This window comes from Pagrus pagrus (genome assembly GCF_965226575.1).
Source record: "Pagrus pagrus genome assembly, chromosome: 15".
Taxonomy (NCBI): Eukaryota; Metazoa; Chordata; class Actinopteri; order Spariformes; family Sparidae; genus Pagrus; species Pagrus pagrus.
In genome coordinates, this window is record NC_140199.1 from 14169630 (window position 1) to 14195435 (window position 25806).

General features: G+C 41.8%; 2 protein-coding genes across 2 annotated transcripts; one reads left to right on the plus strand and one right to left on the minus strand.

The window, feature by feature from the left end:
* The first annotated feature begins 3083 nt into the window (after positions 1-3083).
* LOC311270383 (GTP cyclohydrolase 1-like) lies at positions 3084-7091 on the plus strand. Its single transcript, XM_084375220.1, has 6 exons — positions 3084-4259; positions 4504-4613; positions 4708-4763; positions 4847-4878; positions 4970-5054; positions 5276-7091. Exons 1-6 carry the CDS (start codon positions 3989-3991, stop codon positions 5403-5405), a joined length of 684 nt encoding a protein of 227 aa, XP_084231346.1. The 5' UTR covers positions 3084-3988; the 3' UTR covers positions 5406-7091.
* On the minus strand, positions 6482-23948 carry LOC311270384 (rho-related GTP-binding protein RhoQ). Its single transcript, XM_084375221.1, has 5 exons — positions 23407-23948; positions 23004-23062; positions 14637-14801; positions 11969-12064; positions 6482-9251 (listed from the first exon to the last, which is right to left on the minus strand). The coding sequence occupies exons 1-5, from the start codon at positions 23546-23548 to the stop codon at positions 9090-9092; spliced, it is 624 nt and encodes a 207-aa protein (XP_084231347.1). The 5' UTR covers positions 23549-23948; the 3' UTR covers positions 6482-9089.
* Between the last annotated feature and the right edge of the window lie 1858 nt (positions 23949-25806).

Here is a 25806-nt window from a genome sequence, read left to right on the forward strand (position 1 = left end):
AGATAGGTGCAGACGCTTGATGTCAGAATTGTATTTCTTTGTAACGAGTGTAAGAAAAGTACAAGAGGGTTGCGGGTAACACTACATACTACAGCCTGTGATTTATAGTGTGTGTTCCCGACATGTACCGCGAAGTTCCCCTGAACTTGTTGCGTAATTTGATCGTATGAATCAGCACCTTACCATTTCCTGCTGGTACACTGGAACAAGGGATTGACAATCGGGAATTTTTGAGGAATGAAGACACAAATTACACTGTCATTACCTTTATAAGTACTGGGTACCTGTGGGATATGTCACAGGAAAGGAGAGACAAACTATTTCCTTAAAACATCCCATAGGAAACCAGATTTATACAACAAAATTAAGTGGAAAACTCAGAGGAATTACACAGTAAATGTCAGGAAAATTATGGCTGTATTATATTATAAAGTGTTACCAGATTGTTTTTGTGCTATGTTCAAGTCATATTTCAAATAATTATTTAAATGAAGCACTCAGAAGTACACTTACAGTACAGTGATTGTTCTGAGGAGAAAAGGCTCGAGGAATCAGTGACCTCTCTGAAATCACTCCTTAAAATCAGCTTTTATGTGAGGTCATCTTTTTTTAACTGAATTTTCATCTTGCCATCTTTCATTCCTTTTGCTGCTCTTAGACGACTTTTAATTCCTACCTTGTCATATCCTTTCTTCCCACTGTCCTGTCTTGCTTTCATTTTCTTCTTATTATCTATTTATTGTCCCTTATTACTTTTACTGCTCATAATCTTTTTATCTGTTCCTAATTCCTTGGATGTGATGTCGTGATCTAATCGTCCTTTATTGTTTAATTATTTTATCTATTTATGTTTTTGCATTCACTTTTCTAAAATTATCTACTTTTATTTTTATCTTTTTTCTTTTCTTTCTGCTTCTTACTTCCTTTTCTGTGATTTTGCCTTTTTTTTTAAATCACTTTTATTCCTTTTACTTGTAAAAGCTAATTTTAATTTTTTGTGTTTTTACATTTTGTGTTCTGCCTTCTTGTTTTAACTCACCTTAGACTGGACCTACCTGTGTTTAGCCTGACTGTTGAGTGCTTATTTGGTAATATTATCTTCATGAGTTTCCTGCTTTTTATTGATTGTCAAAGCACTAAACTAACTAAACTGTTTTTAAAGGTGCTATATAAATAAAGTTTGCCATTATTATTATTATTATTATTATTATTATGATATTACTTATAGAATACAGTGATTGTTTTGGTGACCTGGTTGTTTATGTCAGAAGAAGTGATCAAACATCTTTAGTAAATTATGTTGGACTACAGTTTGATGTTTGGTCCCACATCTCTTTCCAGTCCAGTTAAACTGAGGGTATAAAATAACTGAGTGGTTAAAATGGATTATTTAATCATGTCAGATGTTGAAAGAACTATTTTAATTCTTGTTATTTTATTTCCTTTTGCTTTTAGATCTGACCTCATTTTGAATTAGATGACCGTGGTCCTTTCAATTTGCCCTTTTTTTGTCCTGGCTATGAAAAATAATGTCTACGTCCAACCTTTGTAATCTGGGAGCAGCTTTTGTATTGTAACTGTAGCTAATTTTATTAGTACGATGATGTCTTCAAAAAAAATGAGTTAAATAAATTAAGGACAAAAGTGAGTTTCATGCCTATAATATCGGTAGTTGTACAGAAAGTACTATCTTATAATCAGATTACATGTAAAGAAAGACACTGACTTGAATAAATGCGCACAGACTTGTGAATAATAAATCTTTTAACAAACTTAGTTCTGTTTTGTATGTTTTTTATGACTCGACACTGGACAGTATCAAGGAGTTGTTCATGTAGTGGCAAAGGCGAGGTTGCCATCTTGTGGCCGCAGGGTGGAAATAAAAATGCATCAACATCCAAATGGTGAAGTTACTGATCCGTGGTGAGTGTCTCAAAAGTTTTGTTGATATTTGCGAATCAGGTATAATTTCATCCAGCATCCCAGCTTTAAATGCACACATGCCTGTTTTGCTGCAGCACTTAAGTTCGAACACCATCAATACACTACAAAAGTTACAGGTGGCGTTTAGGACTCCTGCTTTATCCAGTCATCGATTTGAGGTTTAACTGAAATAATCTTCAGTGAAATTAAGACTTTCTTGAAGTAGAAAATTCTGAAGAAAGAGCCCGGTGGTTCAGTCTAAATGCCAACCCAAAGCATCGGTATGTGACGACATTGGATCGGATTCAACAATTAACTGTCTTTCTCCAGATGTGTCTGCTTCACCTTTAATATGAGCCACACACGTGGTTTTATAACTCATCAATAGTGTATTTCCAAGCATCCAAGATATATTATAATTTATTTGTTGCTGATGACACAATAATCACAAAATCAACCTTTGTCTCTACATAGTGTGATGGAAAATAAAAATCAAGATTGTCCTTAAAGGGGCTCGGTGGAGAGAGAGACGAGCAAGGTCTCACTTTTCATGTCATGATACGATCCACTCACATATGGCCAGTCAAAAAGTGATTAATACATTACATATATAATTACATACCCTTTAAATACTTATGTAAGTGGTACTGTTGCAGTGTTTTTGTAACGCAAACCCTGGAGTATTGTCATCAGTGAGGAGACAGTAACATTTTAAAAAAAGAGAAGCATTTTGCAAAAACATCAACACAGATTGTGAGAAACTAGACGTGAAGAAAGTGTTTGTAAAATTGGCAAAAACAGAGCAAGGTGGGAGATCATGGAAGCTGACCAAGGAAGAGAGAATTTACTAAGTGTAAGGACATTATAGTGTTGTGAAATCTAAAATGAACTAAACTGACGAGATAGGAAGCCGAAGAACTGCAGAGCTCCATGGCCGTGACAGGAGATCAACGTCAGGGCGAGGACAGATCATGACTTTAGGTTAAGGGTCAGAGGGAAGTCACTGGAGCAAAGCACATGACAACAGCCTGGAGGAAAAAGCTGAATGAAAGACTCCCAGAGCAGTTTAATTTAATAATCCATTTTTATCCCTGCATCTCTCACGAGTTTACAGTTTGTCTGATCACCATGCAAACAACATACCATAATGACAGCGTCAATACATTCTGGGGATAATTTGTGATCTTTATGTCTTTTCATGATTGTCCCAATTTATTTGCATATATTTTTATAACAAGTGATGAAACCAAAACAATCCCTCACAATAGTAAAGTTTCTCATAACTCAACAACTCTCTCATTATCTCCTAAGTTTTGTCGACTGCAGTTGCTTTGGCTGCTTTGACCTGGTATGTTGGTGTCCATTCAAATTAATCCGTGAAACATGAATGTTGCGCACCATTTACTATGACTTCACTACCCAGGCTGACCTCTTTAGCTCGGCTCATGGGACCCTAAATTATTTACACTGATGTCACAAGATCAGTCCATGATGAGTGTTATCAGCTGTGGGTTCCTTTGAAATTCATCTGCTGCATGTTGATCAGGTGCCTCATTTAGGAGATTGTAGGGTTATTGCTATAATCCTAGATCAATAGTTAGACTATGATAGTCTCCCGTCACATTGAAGAGGTCAGCTACAGTGTTACAGGCTGTTAAACAAATACAACTTTCATGCAGTCTAATGTAGTCTTCATCAGTGATGTCCAGAGGAAAATGACGCACTGTAACATACACCAAACACCTGTCTACCCCCTCTGTCACTCTCCCCTATAGATGCAGGTAGATAAAGAACCGGACAAATCTGAAATGATTACACCATTTTCAGATTTTATCCAGCTGAAACTTCTCCTCCCCCTACAGTCGCCTGCTTCTAGGAACTGGGAAAACGGGAATCATCATTTACTCCTGAAAACTCGTGCTTACGCGGTGAGTTACAGCATCGCCTGAAGCGCTTCTCCTCAGCCTTTAAAACATGGGATTTATCCTCGTCGGGACAACTGATCGAACAGCTCACCACAGTCTGTCCTGCAGCGTCTATCATCGAAAGCAACCGAAGAGCAAGGATGGAGTTTCACTGCGCCTCAGCGATGAACGGAAAAGCGCCCGCGGTGACCAAGTTGAGCAAGTGCACAGAGTCTAAAGATTCATGCAGAGAGGAGAAAGACTCAAAGAAAGGTGCAGATTCGACCGAGCTGGTTTGCATAGAGAAAGCGTACTGCACCATACTGAGCGAGCTCGGAGAGAACACCGAGCGTGAGGGCCTTTTACGCACACCGTTACGCGCAGCCAAAGCCATGCAGTTCCTCACAAAAGGCTACAAGGAGACGGTCCACGGTGAGTACAGATGGAGAATTGACATGTTGCATGACACGTGCAATAGTGGCAAATACTTTATGCCTCATTGCTATGAATCTTTAATTATTATCAGCAATTATTTCTGTAAAAGTGAGTTGAGGATTCTGAAAAAGCACATTTACGCAAGACTCGTTAAATGTAAGAAACACTTCAGTCTTAAGCCTTGTCACATTTGCCACCTTTGATTAAGAAAGTATACATAACTGGCATTTCACCTCCACAGATATCTTGAACGATGCCATCTTTGATGAAAACCATGAAGAGGTGGTGGTTGTCAAGGACATCGATTTGTTCTCTCTTTGCGAGCATCACCTGGTGCCCTTCTTTGGCAAGGTAATTTAAATACAGAGCTACTCAGGGTCCTGAGAGACTCATTATTCTTCTGATTCTCCTCATTCTCATTGTGTCTTTTGTTCCATTGTGTCAGGCTCACATAGCATACCTTCCAAACAAGAAAGTGGTCGGTTTGAGCAAGCTTGCGAGGTAAGTGTTAACAATAGACTGACACATACAGACACCCAGAACAAAGCAAAAAAACACATCACTTTTTTCTACTGTCTCTACAGAATTGTTGAGATATTCAGCAGGAGGCTTCAAGGTAAAATATGTCTGATTCCAGTCTTTCATTTCCTCGATCCTTCCTGTCTTTTTTCCTGTGTTACAGTCAGTGTGTTGTTTTTCCTCCACAGTTCAAGAGCGTCTAACCAAACAGATAGCAACAGCCATCGAGGAGGCGTTGGAGCCTGCTGGAGTGGCAGTGGTGATTGAAGCTGTGTGAGTTTTAACTCTTTGTCTTATGCATCTGCTTTAATCCACAATATGTGAGGTGGTTTTACTGTTTTTGTGATACTATATACATCAAATTATCAAGTTATTACAAGGATGACCCTGGAAAATGTAGACACAAATCTTCTGAACAGGGGAGGATATAGTCTCGTGTAACTCATGTGCTTTTGACCTTTCCTGCTAAGTTAAACTGTCTCTTTGAATTTCAGTCACATGTGCATGGTGATGAGAGGTGTGAACAAGATGAACGCCAAGACTGTAACAAGTACCATGCTTGGACTGTACCAGAAAGATCCCAAGACCCGGGAGGAGTTTTTTTCTCTGACTATGAGGAAATGAGAGCTTTTGATCTCATGCTATTTGATACTGTGTCTTGCCAGGTTTGTTCAGATCAGACTGTATTTCACCCTAGATATTTATTTACAGTACAGTCAGAATGTACAAGTCAATAAAACTACAATTGCTACCTTGAATTGTGCTTTTACTCTGTTTTCTGCTTATCCTTTCCAGTTGTAGGCCAGGTGGTAAATTGGTTTTGCGCTCCCAAATGTATGTTAGTTTGTCCAGTATGGAGTTGTAACTCACCAAGACGTAATGGCTCTTAATTTACATTTTGGAGATGCTTCATTAAAGGTGCAATATGTAGAATGTAAGAATTTTGGTTGAAAACTTTGACAAATTAACTCAAATTAACAACAGATTGTGAAGAACTAGCTTTTTGGATATTATGGCATCGATTTAATGTGTCGCAAAGCAGGTTTAGCATGCTAACCAGCTAGCCCTGGCCCTTTATGGTCCAAAGACAAACACTTCACTCAGTCTGGACTACTAGCTGCATGGCAGCTGAACAACTGAACTAAATAGCCAGCAGCAGCTATAGTTAGCAGCAGTCAGCGGTTACTCTGGTGATCTGCTGTGGTAAATTCTTACATATTGCACCTTTAAACTTTTAAACAAGGGCAGAACAATCCCCCAAAACAACAGTGAGTATCAGGAGGTTGAGGAACCTCTCAGATGGGAAATTACACACATGTGAAGTGGAGTGACAGATACTCTGTGCAAAAAAGTGGTCAGCAAGTGGCGCTCATGCTTCAGAGTTCAACACAACTCATCATTAAACAGACTGAGTCACGGCATGAAGAGTAAAATCATGAAATGTTGCCAACTTAAGAGGTTAGAAAGAAAAAGGAAACTTTCTAAACGAAGCATACATACATGAACACAGAGGATTTGTGTGTATTCATTCAAACATGCCTCACAGTTTGATTCTGTTGACCTGATTATCTAGCCAGCCCGGTGACGTCTGACCCATAATGCACATGAATGCCCTTTGTTCCAGGAATAAACGCGGCAAAAGTTAATTTCACAAATGCGTTTCAAAGCACATCTCCCCAAGTTAAACCCTCCAAGCCGGCTTATTAACACAGTAAACACATTTATTGAGAAGAGAGGAGCATCAATGGGAGAATGCATTGGTGGCTGCGGCACTTAGGTCCTGGATCCTGAGGGTGGACCTTCACACAACGTAAGCAAGCAAAACTGTCTGAGAGAGAAGGCCGCTCACCCTGCTGCTCAAAAACAAACACACTTTATACAACGCAGGCTGGGACAGAGAGGAGGAGCACCATTTACATTAAAGCTTTAATCAATCATCATATCTGACTCTGGACAGAAAATGAACTGTAGTCATTTAGCAAGAGTTGGCACCTTTGATTAATATATTTAAAATAACCAATAACAAATGCATAAAAACAAAAAGATATTGGATGTTTGGCTTGCAAGAAAAGTTTAGTCACAATCTCAAGTTACTACCCACAGTATTACAGACATGTAGGCTTCGAACCTTTGTTGCATACAGTTGTTTTGGTGGCTCATAAGTATTTAAACTATTCTCTAAATACTGGTAAACTTCACATGTTATCTCAATTTCTGTTTGAAGTGTTGCAGAAGGTGACTTTGTTACTTGGATCAGTGAATTCTTATGGGATAACCTGTTTTGACATTGTTGCTAACAGGATCGGTACATTGTTTGAGATCAAACTATAATGCTGTTTCCATACATTATATAACCCTTCACAGCTGTCTGGTGAAGACCTCATCACATCGAATAGGGTAATTATATTTTTATAGCTTTAAACTGTATTCAAGGGTTGACTTGTTCATACTTGGTTGCACCAGCTATTCATAAATCCATCGCTTGGTTTGTGCATAAAGTCTTTTCCAAGTTCTTAGAGACTACTAGTTGCAAAGGAGGGACTAACTAAAGCAGGTTGCACCAACTAGCCAGCAGTCTGAAGACTTTAGAGTAAATCAGATGCTCAGAAACATCCGTACAACGTCAATCTAGCATGACGGGCTGTAAAATTACTGCCAAAAATAAATTTTAGATATATTAAACAGGCTCTTTGTAACAATTTGTAGCATTTAACATGTATTAATCATGTTATTATTGGCCGTATGTGAGCGGATTGTTACGTGACGTGGAAGATGAGACCTTCTCCGTCTCTCAGTTGTTAAAAAACAATGTTATTTAGCTGGCCAGTTCACTATTAGCATTAACATTTTGTAATTCATATCTTGTGTGCTTTTTGTTTGCAAAACTATTAAACATACTTTATTAGCGTAATAGCTTTGCTATCTTAGCTAACATTGTTTTTGTGAGCGGTATAGCTACAACAGCCACGTCTGGCAGATGTGTAGCTGTTTATTAATCTCAACAAGAGAACGAGCGTAATGGTGCTGCAGCCAAGTTTGAACTCATGAACAGCTGGTGCAAATGACAGCCACTCACTATGATTGTGCTCGGGAAAATGGTGTGCTATGCTCATACTTGTGCCTGATGGGACAGTGTGCGTCTTCTGTGCTTTAATCAGCCTTTTCTGGGAGAGGGACAGCGTTTAAAAGCAGAGGAATGTGCTTTGTTGTGCTGGGAAATGAAGTGGCGCTGTGTGTGCTTCATGTTGTGCATTAGACAGTACGTTATACAGTATTGGGTCACCTTAGCCACCTGAATTTGATGAAAGTGTGCATATGATTCTTTGGATGTAGGATATGAATCAGAGATTCATTTCTAAAATGAGATCCCTCTTCTTCTCTCTTCTAAACCTTAAAGGCGATAAAAGGATAACACATTATTGCAGGATAACAAAATCAAAAGGAAAAAGTAAGCTATCAGTTGACAAAATAATATTTTTGCGCAGACTAGATCATCTCTCTTTTAGAGATATAGAATGATAAACTCTGGATAATATATATTTTTTAAATGGATAATAGACCTCTTCAGTTCCTGATGAAGACCTCCACCCCAGTCCTAACTTACAGTATGTTTTGGCATGCCACACTATAAAATAATGGGGTTTTCATAAGGCAAAAACAAGACTCTAAAACTTTAAAATTATACAGTCCCAGGTCCAAAATGTGTTGAATGAACAGCATTTCACTTCTCACAGCAGATCCTCAACTGACAAATAATTGTAGACAGACTTGGTGGGCCAACAGAGTCTCTGTAGCACAGGTTTTTAAATTAAAAAACTGTATCCTGGCCACTGTCACAGTGTAAGTCAGCCTCTCATTATTTATCAGCTGCAGGCTCTCTCTCCTGATTTGGGCATCTGCTCTTACATTGAGAGATTCACAAATCAATAATCAAGCGCTCTAAACCATAGAAGTATTATGAATTCTTTAAAATGTATCATTTCTCTGAAAACTGTAATGTCATTTTTTTTCTGTATGACAGCTTACAACAATTTTGTACAGGAAACATGATTAAAAATGGTTATAAAAGAAGGTACTTTCGAGGCAAAAAGTCTTTTGAAGAAGTGACTGACTTGGGTTTTGTGCTCCTTTGGTAGTAAACTGATCCTCAACTCGTGTTGGACAGCAGGAGAGAGTTATGGCCTTTCAAGAGCCCTGCAGCTTAAAAGTAGCTCTTGTTTTGTCCTTTTCAGTCCTCTCTTCTTGTCTTTTGCCTTCAGTCCAGGTTTGGTTTATGGTTGGTTGCTGAATGATCTGCGGGTTTATGTATCACGTGATCAGACAGCAGTTGATGCAGCGGGGTCCGAGTCTTCTCTTCAGAGCGCCTTTCTTTTTCTTGGGAGCCAAGATTGCGATGATGGCCTCGTCGAACACCGTCTTCAGGCCCTTCTGGGTCAAAGCTGAACATTCCACATAGCAACATGCACCAATCTGACGAGAAGAAAAGAAAGGAGGGACCATCAGATGATGTAGTCTGTTATTTTAATCAACGGTGTCGCTATAACTTTCAGGAAAATGCAGGAAACATCAGATGATACGTCAGAAAGTGAGAAAGTCGGTGGAGAAAACTGTAATACATTACGCCATGTCATTTCATCAGCAATGGTGGTTGTTTAACAATGAAGACAACAACTCCCATGAGCCTACACTACCTCAAGATGTCACCAATTGCTGTCTTACCAACACTACCTGGCTAATTGAAGCGACTGTAGCCATTTTATTTCAGATGACCCACGTGAGCACGGTTTCCATGGGAGCGCTGCCGTCAAGGCTTTCCTCATACGGAGGGGTATTTAAAGTTTGCTGGAAAAACGATACATGCGTCCCTGCCAAGAAATAGTCTGTAACCCCTTGTTAACACTCAAAATGACTTGAAAAGATATGTACAAAGCTTGTTGAGATGACACTGTGACATCAGATTCACAGCATACAGCACTCTTCTTCTCCACCACCGAGGAAATGCAACAAAAGAAGCTCAGGCTCAGGCAGCACAACTGCCAGCTTCTGAGTGTGTCTGTAACCTAATGCCATGACTGTATATGGACAGCAGTGTAATAATATATTATTTGCTTTGGCTGTGGCCGATATTATGGGGTAACTTTAGCTGATAATGGTGAGCAGTGAGCAGAGCTAATACAGGGGCGGTCATTGTTTTTACCGAGCCGTTTCAACCACAGAAAAATGTGCCGTTGTTAACATGTTGTACTCGACTTAACCGCTTGTGAGGCTGCTCAACGATGCCTACAGCCTGTAGCCCCGTCAGACATGCACCTCATTTTACATGATAAGGTCATGTGATGTCAAACGTGTTGACAATTTTACATGGCGATCTCATGTCTAAACTAACTGCCTGTCATAACCATAACTGTCATGTCATAGCTACGAAGCCATAATGAACATCTCCATGACGGACGCTTTCTGTACATCTGAATGACATGGTCTTTAGCTAAAAATATCTTCATGGCTGCTGCTCTGTGTAGGAATTGACTTTCTGTGTGGACCAGCTCCACTGTCTCTGTAGGAATAGGATCTAATTGGTTGTAGTTTTAGTTGATTAGACCGATCACCATCATAGCCTGGACGCCCTCATTGATAACATTTTTTTTCTTTAACAGGGGAATACAAACCATCTTTAATACAACGTCCTCCAACATGAATATCTAGACTCAACAATATTATATCTTTCGCCTCCCTCATGTCTCTAACCCAGTAATGTCACATTCCAGCCCCAGTTGTGTCTGTCATATATTCTCCTTACATTCAAGTCACAGAGCCAAGCATCAAGGTCTGCTAACACTTAATGCCATTCTGAATCCTCAAAGACTTTTCTCATCATCTTGATTAAAAAAACAGAAAGTCATACATTGAATATAGATCAATATAGATACACGCCATCCTCATCATCATAACATCTGATGCAAGATAAATTACATTAACCTGTTTCTGAAATTGTAATTATGTTTCCTAATCCAAACAAAGATGGTGGCTGGACATGTCAAATGTTCTCACTCCATTTGTACTGACATAAACCGAAATGAAAATGTGTCACTGTTCTATTATTTCAGATATTTCCACTGCACGAATAATAAATATATGAGCCCGACTTGAGAGCATTCAAAAAAATAGATTAAAATTTGGGGGAAAATGTGACTTTGAGCTACCGACAGCGGTAGTTTAGCTTAGCTTAGCATAAGACTGGAAACGGGGCCGGGAGCAATGACTTCCTGAGCGAGAATTAGTCTGAAACTATTTTACACTTTGGTTTTGGTATAGATTAAACAAATAAATTATAATGCGTTCAATCATGAGCTTTGCAGGTGCTTCAGCCTTTGTGCTAAGTTGAGCTAACTGCTTGTTCGCAGATATTTTTTATAGATTTTCATCTGACTCTCAGCAACAAAGTACGACACCATTCATTTAAAATTGTTTAATTCGTGCATTCATTCTATGCAAGCCCATGTGGGACTTGACTATTGGGGAATGATAATGTAATCTTGAAAACGAAAATGTGTCCACGATAGCATTATATATTTTTTAAGATGAAATGCAGCAACCAGATGCAGTTTGTCTAATCACGACTTGGAAGACAGGTCATCTGCAACAATAACAGAGTTATACGTAATAATGTCCGAGGTAAAATACTGCTGACAGTGGAGGAAGTAGCTGTAATTTAAATGATTTTCAAAAATCTTGAAATTATCATCATGCTCCCTTGTGGCCTCAGAAAACTTCATGACTCCCACGTGCTATTTAAATTCTACCTTATGTTGCCAAAAATGCATGGACGTCAACTTTCAAATGAGCCAAGATTGGATTTTTTGACCAATTTGACTTTTATTCTCGGTTTCTGCCTGACAGGAGCGATTAATCACAAGACCACATTTGGTATCTACTTCCTACACCCTTGAACTCCTCTGGACATTCACGCTGACCCAGAATGTATTCCTGGATTCATTTCGAGGCAAAGAATGTACAGAGGTCTGAATCCAGGCGTTTCACTGAAGAAATTAAATTCCTACAGAGACATTCCTGGGTCAGATCAACACACAGGAATCTAACTGGACCTGACAGCTAACTTCTACAACAGGGAAAGTGAACTCTCTTTCACCGTATCACTTCACTTGTGCACATAGAACAAACATACAAACCTCCTTTGCTAGTTTCTGTCCCTGCTCAGTGGCGATGGGCTTCTCCTTCATGTCATTCAGTTTGGCAATAGTCTTGGGGTCATCACGAAGGTCAATCTGAAAGAGATAAGGGACACTTCCTCAGCTAAATCAACATTAATAGTACCGTTATAGTAGGGATATTAATATTAATGGTTGTTAAAAGTTTCTTATCGACTTGTCTGATTTGTCAACATCAAGTCAGGCGTTACTACACATACAGTATCTCCGTGCTTCTAAACATAGCTACGAGAGCTCAAGTGCATATAACTGTTTTCTCATTTTGAAACAAGGCCCCGTTGGCCCACACTTCCTGCTCTTGTGCAAAGCGATTTCACAGCCAGCCACAAGGTTCCTCACTCTTCATATATTCATTGCAATGCTCGGCACACACACAACTCATCCCCAGCTCGGTAATAACCAATTACGATAAATGCATCCACCTGCACAATCTCTCTGGGAGCAACCTTCATTAACCCTTCTCCTGATTGGTGTGATTTGTAGCTGCGTGGCTCACTGTTATGAAGCTCGTGCGTACGTATCAGCATCCAGCCGACGAGCAGCCAGTGAGTTATGACAGGAACTGATAAAAGGGCAGCAAACATCAGCTGACACGAGATAAATCAGACACCCACTCCATCCTCCTCATCACCGCTGGGCCCTGGCTGCACTGGCATTTGGTTGCCAGGGAACACAGACCAAAAATCACCCACAAGACAGCGCATGTGGTATTGGCAGAGGGTTTTAAGGCTTAAGAAATAAGCTAATACTCAGGATTAGTGTCATCTCTTAACATCCAGATGAGTTTAGTGATGCCTCTATTGAAGATAACGAGACATTGGCTGAGCTTTTGCAATCCGTTGCGTAAGCTAATTGCTGGGTTAAGATTTTCTGATTCATGGATGAACTTTAGTGCAGGGAGGGGCTGCAAGTCCCAAGATTCGTTTTTCCTGGATGATCCAAATTTTTTGTTTGAATAAATCAACTCTTTTTTGCAAACGCTGAGGTTCAAGGCTCCCAGGCTATTATCACTAGACTCCGTCGTACCAATCGGCTCTGCGAAACATTTTAGCATCTGTCAGCTCTTGGTTTCATGGCTCAGAACTTTACCATTGTGGTTCAGTCTCACCGCTCTTATCAACCTTGTTTCCAACCGCAGCCGGCAGCTGGTTTCACTGAAAGAATCTGCTGAACCATCTATATGTTACTTGGGCAACACGCAACAACAGACAGACACAGTAAGCCTCCAGCTGGTGAACGTAGCTGAAGCCAAAGCAGAACCAAATAGACAGTTGACATGAAACACGACTGCAAATGACTGCCGATGTTTCTCCATTTCTGCTGTATGTGTAAATAGATAACCGTTTGCTTACACACTAGCCAAAATAACTTGTAAGATGCTAACAGGGCTGGGTGATGTGGCCTTAAAGTAGTATTGTGAAATGTTTAGGCGATATTGCGATACAGGATATTTATCTCAATATTTTGAAATATCCTAAAACGCATAAATACTAGGGCAGGCGACAGAATCAAATATGGTATTTTTGACCGAATACCTCGATATCCATATGCAGCAATATTGTAGGGATCCATCCTTAGTAGCCAAAAAATCAGTTAATGTTAATGACCAAAATTACTTTCACCAGGCTGATTTTTAAGACCAGGTCCTAAATTTTTTTCTTAGGCTTTTGTTTCAGTTTTCTTATTTTCTTGTTGGGTTTTTTCGATGACAGTATAAAACCAAACTAAATCCCAGGAATGGGACAGTTGTTTAGCTTTTTCATTGCCGTTTACTGTCCACTGGGCCTATCTATTGCCACCTTGAATCAGTGGTGGTACACAGTGCTTTTAGATGTGACAGTTGTGGCTCCCTCCTAGTTCACAATGTTGCTCTCCGTCTTGAGTTTTGGGATTAAAGAACACAGTTTCTGGTGCAGGAACATACTGTATGCTCCAGAAATCTCATCTCTCTCGCAACACTCATCTTCTCTGTGCTCTCCAATGTATATTGTATTATAAGACAGATGTGGGAATCAATGTCAGTTTTGTCTCGCAGGATCAAAAGCTGGTGCCGTTTCATTGGATTCTTTAAGTGATTCATCATGACCTGTATGATGAACTCAGCGAACCTCAGCATTGGGTGAGTCAGCTTTGCTAAGCTGCCTTATTCTGAAGATTTGTTTTGTGTATGGCTTTTGCAGGATATTGACAATGCTTGAGCGCACGTCTGGGCATCTGAGCCTCAGTATCTGTGATTATGCTGCCTCCATCAAATGACATCAGCACTTCTGTAAGTTTGTGATGTCACAACTGTACAGACGCCGCCTTCAGCTATGCCCCCAACACGGCTGTGGTTTGAAAAACATCAACAGAGGCTTTTCGAAAAGGGGGGCCTTAAAGAGAGCATGGAGCATTCAGACAGATGTTACTTTTTAAAAAAATATACTAAATATTTTTAGTTGAACCTGTTCTTTAACCATCTGGATCCAAATGCAGGCTCAAACTGTGCATTTTCATGTTATATCAACATGTTGCAAATGGCGAACAACAGCAGAGGCACAGATGTAACAGTTACTATTATTAAGTATAAGCAGGAATTTGGAGCTGAGCGAGAAGACCTGTGGTGTGACCAGTGGGTTAGAGCACTTACCTGGGTGCCAATGAGCAGGTATGGGACACTGGGTGCATACTCCTGCAGCTCCGGCACCCATTCTTCACGCACATTCTGGAAACTGGCAGGGTTTACCACCGAGAAGCAGATGAGGAAGACATCGGTCATAGGGTAGGACAACGGCCTGAGGCGGTCGTAGTCCTCCTGGAAGAAGACGGGACAGTATCGGTTAACGTTCGGGGTCAGGGGAGGATAAGAGGTCAGCATGGCGCGGGATAAAGGGACCAAGGAGCAGACATGATTAATTTCCCTTTCTTAACATCTGAGAAATTAAAGTCATGAATTATTAAAGCGTGTAAAAAATGAGCTAATGCAGACAGAGTTGTACTCCTCACTGAATCTGGGAGAGCTAACTTTACATGGTGCTCGGCTCGCTACTTGGCTGTTTTATACAAAAGATGTTGAGTATCAAGAGTTTTAAAGAGGAAGAAATGTGAAGATGACCTTCAGATGAGAGTTGTTCTTTTTTTGCCCTCCCTTTCTGACAGAGACAATTAAGGATCATTTTACATTTGCTGTCCTTCGACGCGAGCTGAGCTCAAGGCATCGCCACAAGACACTGAACACCAGACACACTGCCATCTCACATATTTGTGTGGTGTAAATGGCTAATTCACAGACGCAAGACTGTCCTTTGTGCGCCAGATCAAGCGCTCTCTTGTCCCCTCCCAAGATAAACCCTTTTGACAGAGTGTCCGACTTGCACACATATGAATATTCATGACTAATCTCACTTCTTCTGATGGCACACATCGGCATGGTTTTCTGCTGCGAGCTTAAAGACACAGGCGATCAATGGATCTCCAGTAATTAGATATGACTCAACCAGACCAACTTGGACCCAGTGAATCAATCCCACTCACTTTTTCGGGAAATCTATTGTCCACATCGCTGAAATCAAAGCTTGTTGGATGCAGCGTCCCACTGTGCCAGGGACAGTCGCACTGGGACAACCGAGCGCTGGCACGACAGTTTTTCATTCTGATGCCTTCAGCAAGTCTCATTCTCTGCCAAACACGCACGGCACAGTCCGATACAATCACACTGCTACCCCTCTCCAACAAATGCATCAAGGGAAATGGTTATGCAAATGAGGTGAATGTCAGAGGATTCTCCAAACAGCAGTAGATCAGCGAGGCAAGTGTGTCATCTTTGTTGCCTGTGTAATGAATCTGAGATGTACTGACTTTATATTAGATTGGAGCAGATGATGAAAACAGCATACAAATCGTCACGCCCGTGCTCGTATTGTGGATGACTCAACTGCACTTTCACTGGAGTGGGTCGAATGGATATAAATCAGAAAATTATGACTTGTTCATTCTCTGACTGCCAAATGAGTCGAGTATTTCACAGGTTTTCACAGACCTGCCCCGTGCAGGAAATTCAAATCATTTTTAGTGGCTGTTTTGAGCTTCTCACAGGGCCGGTGACTGTCGCACGGGATGATTGACTGTTTTGACAATCACAGTCTTTTTAAGTAACTTAGCTGTGACTGACAGCTTACCTGACACTTTGCTGATGTGATAAATCAGCTATGAATGCAAACCATCTGGCGCTCCACGCAAGCTGAGACAAAATGATAAGCATGCTTCACTAACACTACGAGACGTGACAGATTCTCAGCTGCATCGTTTGAAAAATATAAAAACTGAAATGGATAATTGTTACATTATGGGTACTGCTGCAAATCGGTGAGCAGAACTTCTTTGTGGAAATGTGGATTTTTACCTCATTTTTACATCGGTGTAAGAGTACCATGACTTGTCAGCATTAATCTCAAAGCAATGGGCAAAAACAGACCTGCTTATGTAGCTATTCTGCACAATTCTACACAAATTCGGTACCTAGACATTCATGTTCCCCTCAGGATGACTTACAACAACTTTAGTCATCCCTTAGCTTTTCCTCTGGCGCCCTCATTGTGTCCAGTACTTTGGTTTATGACCAAAGTCCTGCAAAACTAATGACATTGCCATCAGCCTCAGCTGTACTTTGTATTTAGTGCTACTTAAAGGGGCTCTGTTGAACTTCTGTGTTGGGCTGGAAGCTAGTGGTTTATGTTCATGGAGAGAGTCACTGAGAAACAGAACTGAACGAAACATCCACAGGCTTGTATAGGAAACCGAGAGACGGGGAAGGTCTCATTTTTCCCGTTCCCGCTCACATATGGGCAACAAAAAGGTGATTAATGCGTGTAAATTGCAACAAATTGTTACGTGGCAACCCTTTAACTAATGTTAGCATGCTAACACACTACTGCTAAGTCAGTGAACATGGCAAACATTCTTACCTTTTACTTTTTTCATACACATCAGCATGTTAGCATTGTTCTTGTGAGCATTTTAGCATGCTGACAATAGCATTTAGCTTCAAACACCACCGTGCCTAGGCCTATAGCCTCACAGATACTGAAGATACTGGATGGCTGTAGGCTCTTTTTCTGTCTAGTTGAAAATTTTAAGTAAAAAAAAAAACTATACTCCATAGTTATATATTTTTTGGTCAAACTAGTGTTTCCAGAATGAAGCTTAACATAAGTTTTTTTAGATAAAATAACTGTAAAGTACTGTTTATTTTAGGCTAATTACAGGTTTTTTTCCCCATAATGGTTTGATAAAACCAGAAATACTAAACGGTGGTGAGTATGAACAGTGTAGCAAAATCTGTAACCATCAACAAATGTATATTGTTGGTACTTACTTTAATAACACAGAGCTGACTCCGATCTGATAATAACATTATCTGGCTCATATTACTTTCTTTGGAAGAACATGTTACTGCACATATTGCTTATGTATTCACATTCTGTGCTTTCCTCGGCCCCCATAGATCCACTATATCTGTCACATGGGATCAAGTACACACTGTGTGTTTATGTGTCTCCCTGTGCGCGTGACCTTTACTTGCACAAGTGAATCCTGCGATCCCCCGGTGAGCCACAGACATAAAGGAACACAGTGTAAGCCACTCAGCAGTTTACTGTAAACAGGCCCTGAGCTTCTCTGAGACCCATCGCTGCCTCTCACACTGTTTCCTCAGTACACCCCTGACACATTACCAAAGACAGTATGCCCGCTAGCCTCTCGCAGTGTGTAAAGCCAGACACAGACGGAGTGTACACTCCCACGTAACTCCATCTTAAGTTTGATCAGCACTCGGTGCAGAATTGTTTACACTCATGATGCTGTTAAGGTGCTTCGGATGAAAGTTTCCAGCAGAAGTATGTCATACAGTTTTATTAGTTCGGTTCAACAGTTCATGAGTACATGAGACGTTGCATAACAGTCTTTCCGAGGTAGTCAGGAGTGTACAGTAAATATTATGATCAGTGGAAAGGGAGGGAAGGAAGACAGGCTTCGAGTGTGTGATCTATTAACACCAGCTTCTCTCCATACATGTCCATACATTCCCATCAGGGCAAGACTCGACGTCTTCATTGGCCCGTGAGCTTCGCCGTGTGACTCTGCTCTGTCGACTCAGTGACATATGAGTGCTGTGATATCAGTGAGTCATTCCTCATCCACCCCCCCACCCCCATCTTCTGCTGCTCGCTCTTCTCTTTCTGCTTTTCTACTCCTATCACCTCCTTGGGGGCTCTATAAACTGGCTGTGTCAACAGAGTCAGAGATGCCTGCTCTAACATGGCCGCCGGGTGGGAACACAAGCCCAGACATAGACGCTTCTATTCACAAAGTTCTGTGATCTGCAAATCTGCTCATTTTGCAGAGCGGGATTTAACCCCCGGAATCAAAAAGCTATTTATGCACGTTTCTCTTTTACTGGTCCTTTAATGATGATTAATGATTGTTAATCATAGCTCGAGCGCTGATGCACTCTGTCCATTCATGTCTGTACGGGGAGAACATCCTGCCAGACTCCATTAAAAAATCAGACAGTTTAATGTTGCATTCAATGGCAGTTAATGGCAGGGCCACGTAAACTGTGCAGGGTACAACATGAATTAAAACATTCGTAAGAGGAATCTCTTTTTATACACATCCTCTTTTTCCTAAAATGTCAATAAATTTGTGGTGTTAAAATGATAAATGATTAGTTGTATTTTATGTATTGAGAAATACGAAAGGTGAATTCCACTTTTAGTAATAAATGGTTTGATCACTGTCTATGGTTAGTACTACTCAGCCTGTGAAAACAGCTGTATAATGTCTTCTGTGGCTCTAGAGGAGCTGTCAAGTCCCTTACGATGTCCCTAGAGGTTATTTCAGCTTCAGCTGGCAGCTCAACTGGCAATGAATTGATCTGACAAACAAGTATTACATGTATTCTGTATAGAGCTCCACTGTTGTCTACAAACTATTAAAAGCACATCAATGAGCCACACCTTGGACTGGCCGACATGCCTCTTCATTACCATCATGAACACACACTAGTTTATTTTTACTCAACTGCACATACACCATCCTGGGTCCAGAAATACTCATTAGAGGAGCAAATGTGTATGAAACAGCAACTGGAAGTAGTCCCCAACAGATGCCCTTTTACTCCTGTTTGAGTAATGTTTGTTTTCGGTTCACTAGGAACCAATGCACTCAGGGCTCAGCAGCACAGGGCAATGAAGTTGGACAGTATTTACAGATGGAGAAACTAACTGTTTGTTTACAAGAAGAAAAACGTGAAATTATCTTAAGCTTGTGTTGTGGCGTCGTTGTATTATAGGTAATGTAGGTTTATGACACTGTTGGACTCCATTACGGACAGTTTAAAAGCAAATTATCAAAATCGATACAGCAGTACCAGAGATATCGCCTTTTTTATTCCCCACGTTCTTCTTACTTTTCAAAAACTGCCACGTACAATACCCACAATGCAACTTAGCACCCGAGTGACATCACCGGAGGCAGTTTATCAGATTACATGCAGCTTCCTCTGGAGCCACAAAAGGCTTCATACTACTTTATTCATTATGCGGTAGTACTCACCAAGACATGTAAACACACTTGAATGTGTTAAGCTGGTGGAGTTACCCTTTACCCAACAGTATGGATACTCTAAGTGAATAAGTTGAAAGTGTGAGCGGAGGCGTGTCTATAGTATTCCTGCTGAGTGGTGACAGGCTCCCAGCTGCGTTAAATCGTTTCCAGTCTCCCCCCTCCACCCGTCAGCCCCATCCCCACCTGCCACCCTCCCGCTCCTGCTGGGACGTCTGTGGGTCACTGGGCCACTTTGGGCTTGCTGAGTCAAAAAGGACTCATCAGACTGTACCAAACAGTGAGGACAGCAGGGGTCATAATGGGTGAAGTGAGGTGGTAAAAGTGATTACAGGATGTGCAGTTGACTGTAAGAGCATCTGACGGGCTGGGCAAATGAATAGTCTAACAACAAAATGGGGGTTAATAGGGCAGCAGGACACGGATCCCACAGGGTCCCAGCACCCGAGTTCCTCTCCCTAAAGCGTTTCCATGGGTAACGCAGCACTTAGCGTCCACTTCCTGTTTCCTCCTGCTCCTCCTCAGGCAGGGATGCTAGATTTCCTTGAGTGCAGAAGCAGCAGCAGGAGATTGAATGAATAAGTAAAGACTTTCCCCTCTGTTCTCCTCGTCACATTCAGCAAAACAGACTTCGCGGACCTTCCATATGGAATAATTCAATAGGCCGCAACTGGGGGAGCGGCGTGGCAGCGCGCAGACAATAGCAGGCAGGGAAGCGGTATCAACAGCAGACAGAGCTCAGTGCTGAGCCGTGATTATGAGGCACTGACATGTCACACCGACGTGACAGCATGGAGTCACATCCGATGAGGGCACGACAGCGGCTTGTATCCTCAATGCCTCGGATACCCTCGTAGACAGGGAAGCATTGTGGGAGCCAGCCACGGCGGGAATATAAATATCACAGGGATCTTGAATCTAATCGAACATGTGTAGCACAGGCCAGAGGTGGAGATGACGAAGTTTTAAATTAAAGAGTGAGTCAGAGAAAAGGGCAAAGAAAATGAAACTGAGAGGAGTGACTTTATCCACTTTCTGAGCAATTCCTCCCCCCTTCCTCACTATTTGCCCCCCCTCCCATCTGTCTCTCCTTCTTCCTCTTTCTGTCTTCCTTTCACTCTCTCGTTCCCTCTCTCTTCGGGGCGCCGGGTCTTTGATCAGATGCTGAAGCTATAAACATTACCAGCTGGCCTTGTGCTCCACATAAAGAGGTCAGCGGAGTCGGGGGCGGTGGGCGCGTTCTGAAGAGCAGTAACTCTACTCTCGGTGGCCGGCAGCAACCCACGGCAGACATCTGGGAGAACTTCTCCATTTCAGAGACGCTCTGAATCAGCTAAAAACAAACCCTCCTCTGACACACACACACACATACACATCCTATCAAACACGCCAGAATAGACAATAAGGTTGTGTTCCTCTTTTTACTACCAAGTAGTAACACTTTTACCATCTGCCTTCTCGAGGAGAAAATATAACGCAGCCACAGGTAGCTGCTGGCTGGGAAGTACGAGGGAAGGCGGCTGTGATTTGCTATTCCTGGACTTGTGTGCATTTAGCATTCATGAATGAAGAGAACTGAGACACGGCTGAATATCCCCCAGCTGACCTTTCAGTGTTTTTGTCTTTCCGATGAGCATATCGCATTTCAGACTCTGACTCATTGTGACTTCACAAGGTTAAATTGGGCCCAGAGGAAAGCGTTAACTATTCAACATTTGACATGTGTACAGTTTTAGGTTGCTGGGAAGACAGGAGGTTAAAGGTCCGGAGGCAGAGAATGGGTGCACCGCTGTTGGCTCAGCTCAGAGTCCAAACACTTAAAGGTGCTCTGGGGAGTTTCTTGTAAACAAACAAACCTGTGTTTATATTCAGTGCTTTTCACCTAAGCGCAGTGTGTATGTATGGCTGCCAGTACTGTGCACCGCTGCCAACCGTCGATCAGCAGAACAGCCCAGAAGCCGAGCTGATGCACAATACAAACAAATCACGGTCCACTCGTCAAAACATTGCTTCGAGCGGTCAAAAATGTGTACTGTGTAATGTGCGCTCAACATTAAAATACCAAAAGTACTACCCCTCCAATCTACAGTTACAATAACGATTATTTGTATTGTCAATTAAAGAAACAATTCACCCAAAAAGGAAAATCCACTCATTATCTATACACCCCTATGCCGATGGAAAGGCAGGTGAAGTTTTGTAATCCACAAAACACGTCTGGAGCTTCGAAGCAAAATAGCATTCTACTAAACAGCTGAAGTGGATGGGCACTTGTTTTAAAACTGTCCAAAAACAACCGAAAAACAGCATAAAAAGGCTCTTTACAGCTTGTCCGGCCTCTGGAAGCCCCAAGATATCAAAGTCATTGAAAAAACTTTATCTACACGCTTGATGCGTGGTCGAGCTCGTTAGCTAACACTTGTAGCTTTGCGGCTACAGTGAAGATTTCAGCTTTAAAAAGGGTGTTGATGACATTTTTCAAATCAGTGTGGGAGACGCCGTAGAAGGTTTAGGAAGCCATTTTATGTTTTTCATCACTTGTTTTGTCCCATATATGTCAGTTGTTCAGAGGATGCTGCTACGCTGTTTTGCCGTTAAGCTCCAGAAATATTTTGTGGACTACGAAAGTTCACTCGACTGTCCATCGGCATGGAGGTGAGTAGATAATGACTGAAGTTTCTTTTTTGGATGAACTGTCCCTTTAATCTCTAATCAACATTTTTCAAAAGCTTATCGATTCCAAAAATTGATTGGCGGGTTGACTAATCGATTACTTGACTAAACATTTCTGCTCTAGCCCTAAAACTTTAGTCTGGAGGTCCTGGTGGCAAAGAAACTCAGGGCTTCTGCCATATTGTCTGCTGACACCCGAAATGACTCTGTCTGTGTCTGCCGTGTGTGTTCACATGGCTTCCTCTGTCTTTGTGTGTTGACACTGTCTATTCTGCTGAGTGGAAACATTATTGTGTGTGTGTGTGTGTAGGCCAGTGCGTTTAGTATTTTCTGTACAGTTTTAACTCTTCCCCACTGAATGGCACATTGTAAAGAAAAAGCCCAGGCATTAGGCAGCCCTATTAACAAACCTGTGACATCACTACTGGACATAGGAGCCCTGTTCTCCACATAATAGAACTATTGAAACCCCTTCACTACCATCACTGTCCATGGCACACCACACTCTGGCAGTAAAACCATGTGCGAAAGCCATCACCTGTTGCAGCTTAGTGTCTGGCCTGAATATGAAGCCTGTGGGCGTGTTGGAGGCATCGTCGGATAGTTATTGGTCCCAGGAGTACAAGGGGGAGACCGAGATAGAGATCAAGTGAGAGGGAGTATGCGAGTGTGTGTCCTTGACATGCTTGGCACCAAGCCAGAGGTAAAAAATAAACCATACCTGGCCAGCTGTGTCGTACAGTCCCAACAAGTACTGCTTTCCACCGACGTTGACACTCACTGCAAGAAAATGACAAAGAGCAGTTGAGAGGAGGAAGGGGAGAGGGTGAGGGTAGGGGAGGGGGAGCAGCAAGGGAGGGAGGGAGGGGATCAGAGTCCCCAACCCCTCTCTGCTATGGAGAAGGCAAACAAGTGGTTTTGATTATAGCAACAGATGCAAGCCAATGCAGTTGGAGAAAGAGTGTCAGAGGAAACAGGGAATTCACTCAGGCAGCATTTTATTCACTCTCATTAGATCTTAATCTGAGAAATCATGATCAGACACAGGAAAGCAGCAGTTCAGCGTGTCGTGATGTTATTATTAGACGCTCATGATAGACAGAACAGAAGAACTGTATGCCTACCTGCATAATGATCAAAGACTGTGGGCACATACTCCTCTGGAAAGGCGTCATTGGCATAGCTCATCAGAAGACACGTTTTCCCCACTGCACCGTCTCCAACCACGACGCATTTTAACATAATAGTACCGGTTCCGTTTGCCATGATCCCGACCTTACCATCATCACCACCGGCCCCCCGACGCCCTGTTGTCCTGACCCCCTCCTCCTCCTGCTGCTGCTGCTGCTGCTGCTGTTGGGCGGTGATCCCCGCACGCCGGGCATCACCAGCCTCGGAGGCGGACTGTGCGGCGCACCGAGTCGGACTGGAACTGCATCTTTCCCCCCTCCTCCCCAACGCCGGGTACTCCTAAATTTGGCCGTGAAAGAGTTTCCTTTCCACGGCTGACAAAATGAACAGGACCCCTCGAGCCCTCTCAGGTCTCAAACGGGTTCTCCCTCACCGAGAACCGACCGTCTTTTCTGGGAGAAGTACCGCCGCTGCTGCCGGTGTGTCGTGCCCTCTCCCCGGTGAGCCCCCACGCCTGTGCTCTCGCTGCCTGGCGCACTGTGCTGCTGGTGGACAAGGTGGGTGCGCTTGCTGGAGAGGCGGGGCTTGGGTTTGAAAGCAAGGGGCTCTGGATAAAGTACACTCCGCCTGGTGGAGATGTGTGGACCAAGGACTCTAAGAAATTACATCATAGTATAGTAGCTATATACTGTATTGGGATGACGGTTTGCAAACATTGAATCTCTTTTGATCCCTATATAGACTCATGGGAAGGCTCTATAGGTAACCACAAGAGCAATATCCTGGAGTATGAGATCAGGAAGTTGCCAATGAGAAAGCCGGCCTGTACTGATACACTGTGGACTAGATACACTGGGAATATATAGGAACATTGTGATGTTATGAACATGGAAGTAACATCATCCTAAGCACATTGCTGTATAAGTAGACTATCGCTCAGTCCCTAAATAAGGACAATAGCGATATAATATTGACTTCACTTTGGCTAGACATGCATCTGTCCTCTCATACAGTCTACTATAACATGTAACTATACACCCCACCTGTTTGTTTGGACACTGAGATGTTGTAACTGAAGTCTAACTCTTAACTCATGAACATTAAGGCTCTAAATAGGGAAGTCGGTCGGCTTTTCACGTGACTTTGCGGTTCCAGGAGATGAATAGATGATCCACTCATAATGTGCTGCCGTGTGTGTGTGTGTGTGTGTGTGTGTGTGTGCAGGATGGATGGGATATGTGAGATGGGGCTGTGGAGCTGCAGATGGAGACGCCACAGGAGGAGGTATGTGTTTATGAAAGAGGGAGGGGAGATACAGAGATTTGACCTCTGTGGTGCAGTTGGCCAGGTGTGGGCTGTCTCCTTGAATTAGTGCACTCATAACCATCTTAATAAAGCACGTCCAGCTACAAACAGAAAGGAATGAGCACACGCACACACATGCATGTATTATTTTCCCTCTCAGCTCCACAGGCCAAATGTTTGTAAAGGGAGCGCCCGGACCTCCAGGGGGTTGTAAGAAAGGCCCAGGGGGTACCAAAGTCTATTAACAAATTACTGCATTTTACAGGGATTTTCTAAGTATACTTGGCTTCTTGGTACACATCTGTACTTTATACAAAACAACTTTATGTTGATCTCCAAATAAATGTTCCCCTTTTTGAATATCCACTTCTCCACAGACTCGTCGTTACTGAAATACTTTGAAAAGAATAAGTTATCTGTCATCTGATGTCTTATAGTTTTATCCTGAACCAAGAAAAATGCATCATAGCCAGTGAGGAGAAAATGCATGATCGTTGAAATCTTCTTGTCTTAAATTGCAAAAAGTCTGAATTCGTAATGGTCCAACATACATTTATAAGCCTGTTAAGGAGAGTTTGGCTTGTTTAGACTGAACATTTAGTTTGGGCTCTCAGTCATAGTGAATGTTTCATATCATCTTCATTTTTGCTTTGTCTTGTTGATATTACAAATGTGTGATGTAATTTCTATTATGTTTTCAATTTTGTGACCTTGTCAGTTTTTAAATTGCACAAGTTGGAGAAGCAGAAAAATATCAGCAACACAACTTGTATTATATTGCACATTTCACTGAAACACAACTGAGTCACAGCTGACAGGAAGCTGGACTTAACTGAAAGCTGATTCTGTGAAAAAAAACAAGAAACTACTAACAGCAAAAAGGGGAAATCAGACACTTAAAAACCATTGAATTTACATGGAGCAAGAACTGCCAAGATTTAAAAAGTTAAAGAAATACTATAAATACTATAAACAGACAGTACATGTTTACACTGACAAGCTGAATATTACTGGAACTATTGAATACTAACTGAATGTATAATTTATTTTATTTTTATCAGCACTTAGATGTAAAATTTCACCATAGT

What these genes read in the sequence shown, in the direction of transcription:
- LOC311270383 (XM_084375220.1), top strand. Translation starts at nt 3,989, where the DNA reads ATGGAGTTTCACTGCGCCTCAGCGATGAACGGAAAAGCGCCCGCGGTG. An exon ending in TGGTGCCCTTCTTTGGCAAG is followed by an intron (nt 4,614 to 4,707) that starts GTAATTTAAATA and finishes CCATTGTGTCAG; the next exon opens with GCTCACATAGCATACCTTCC. An exon ending in GGTTTGAGCAAGCTTGCGAG is followed by an intron (nt 4,764 to 4,846) that starts GTAAGTGTTAAC and finishes CTGTCTCTACAG; the next exon opens with AATTGTTGAGATATTCAGCA.
- LOC311270384 (XM_084375221.1), bottom strand. Translation starts at nt 23,548, where the DNA reads ATGGCAAACGGAACCGGTACTATTATGTTAAAATGCGTCGTGGTTGGA. An exon ending in AGTCTTTGATCATTATGCAG is followed by an intron (nt 23,063 to 23,406) that starts GTAGGCATACAG and finishes ATTTTCTTGCAG; the next exon opens with TGAGTGTCAACGTCGGTGGA. An exon ending in GACAGAAACTAGCAAAGGAG is followed by an intron (nt 9,252 to 11,968) that starts GTTTGTATGTTT and finishes TCTTCTCGTCAG; the next exon opens with ATTGGTGCATGTTGCTATGT.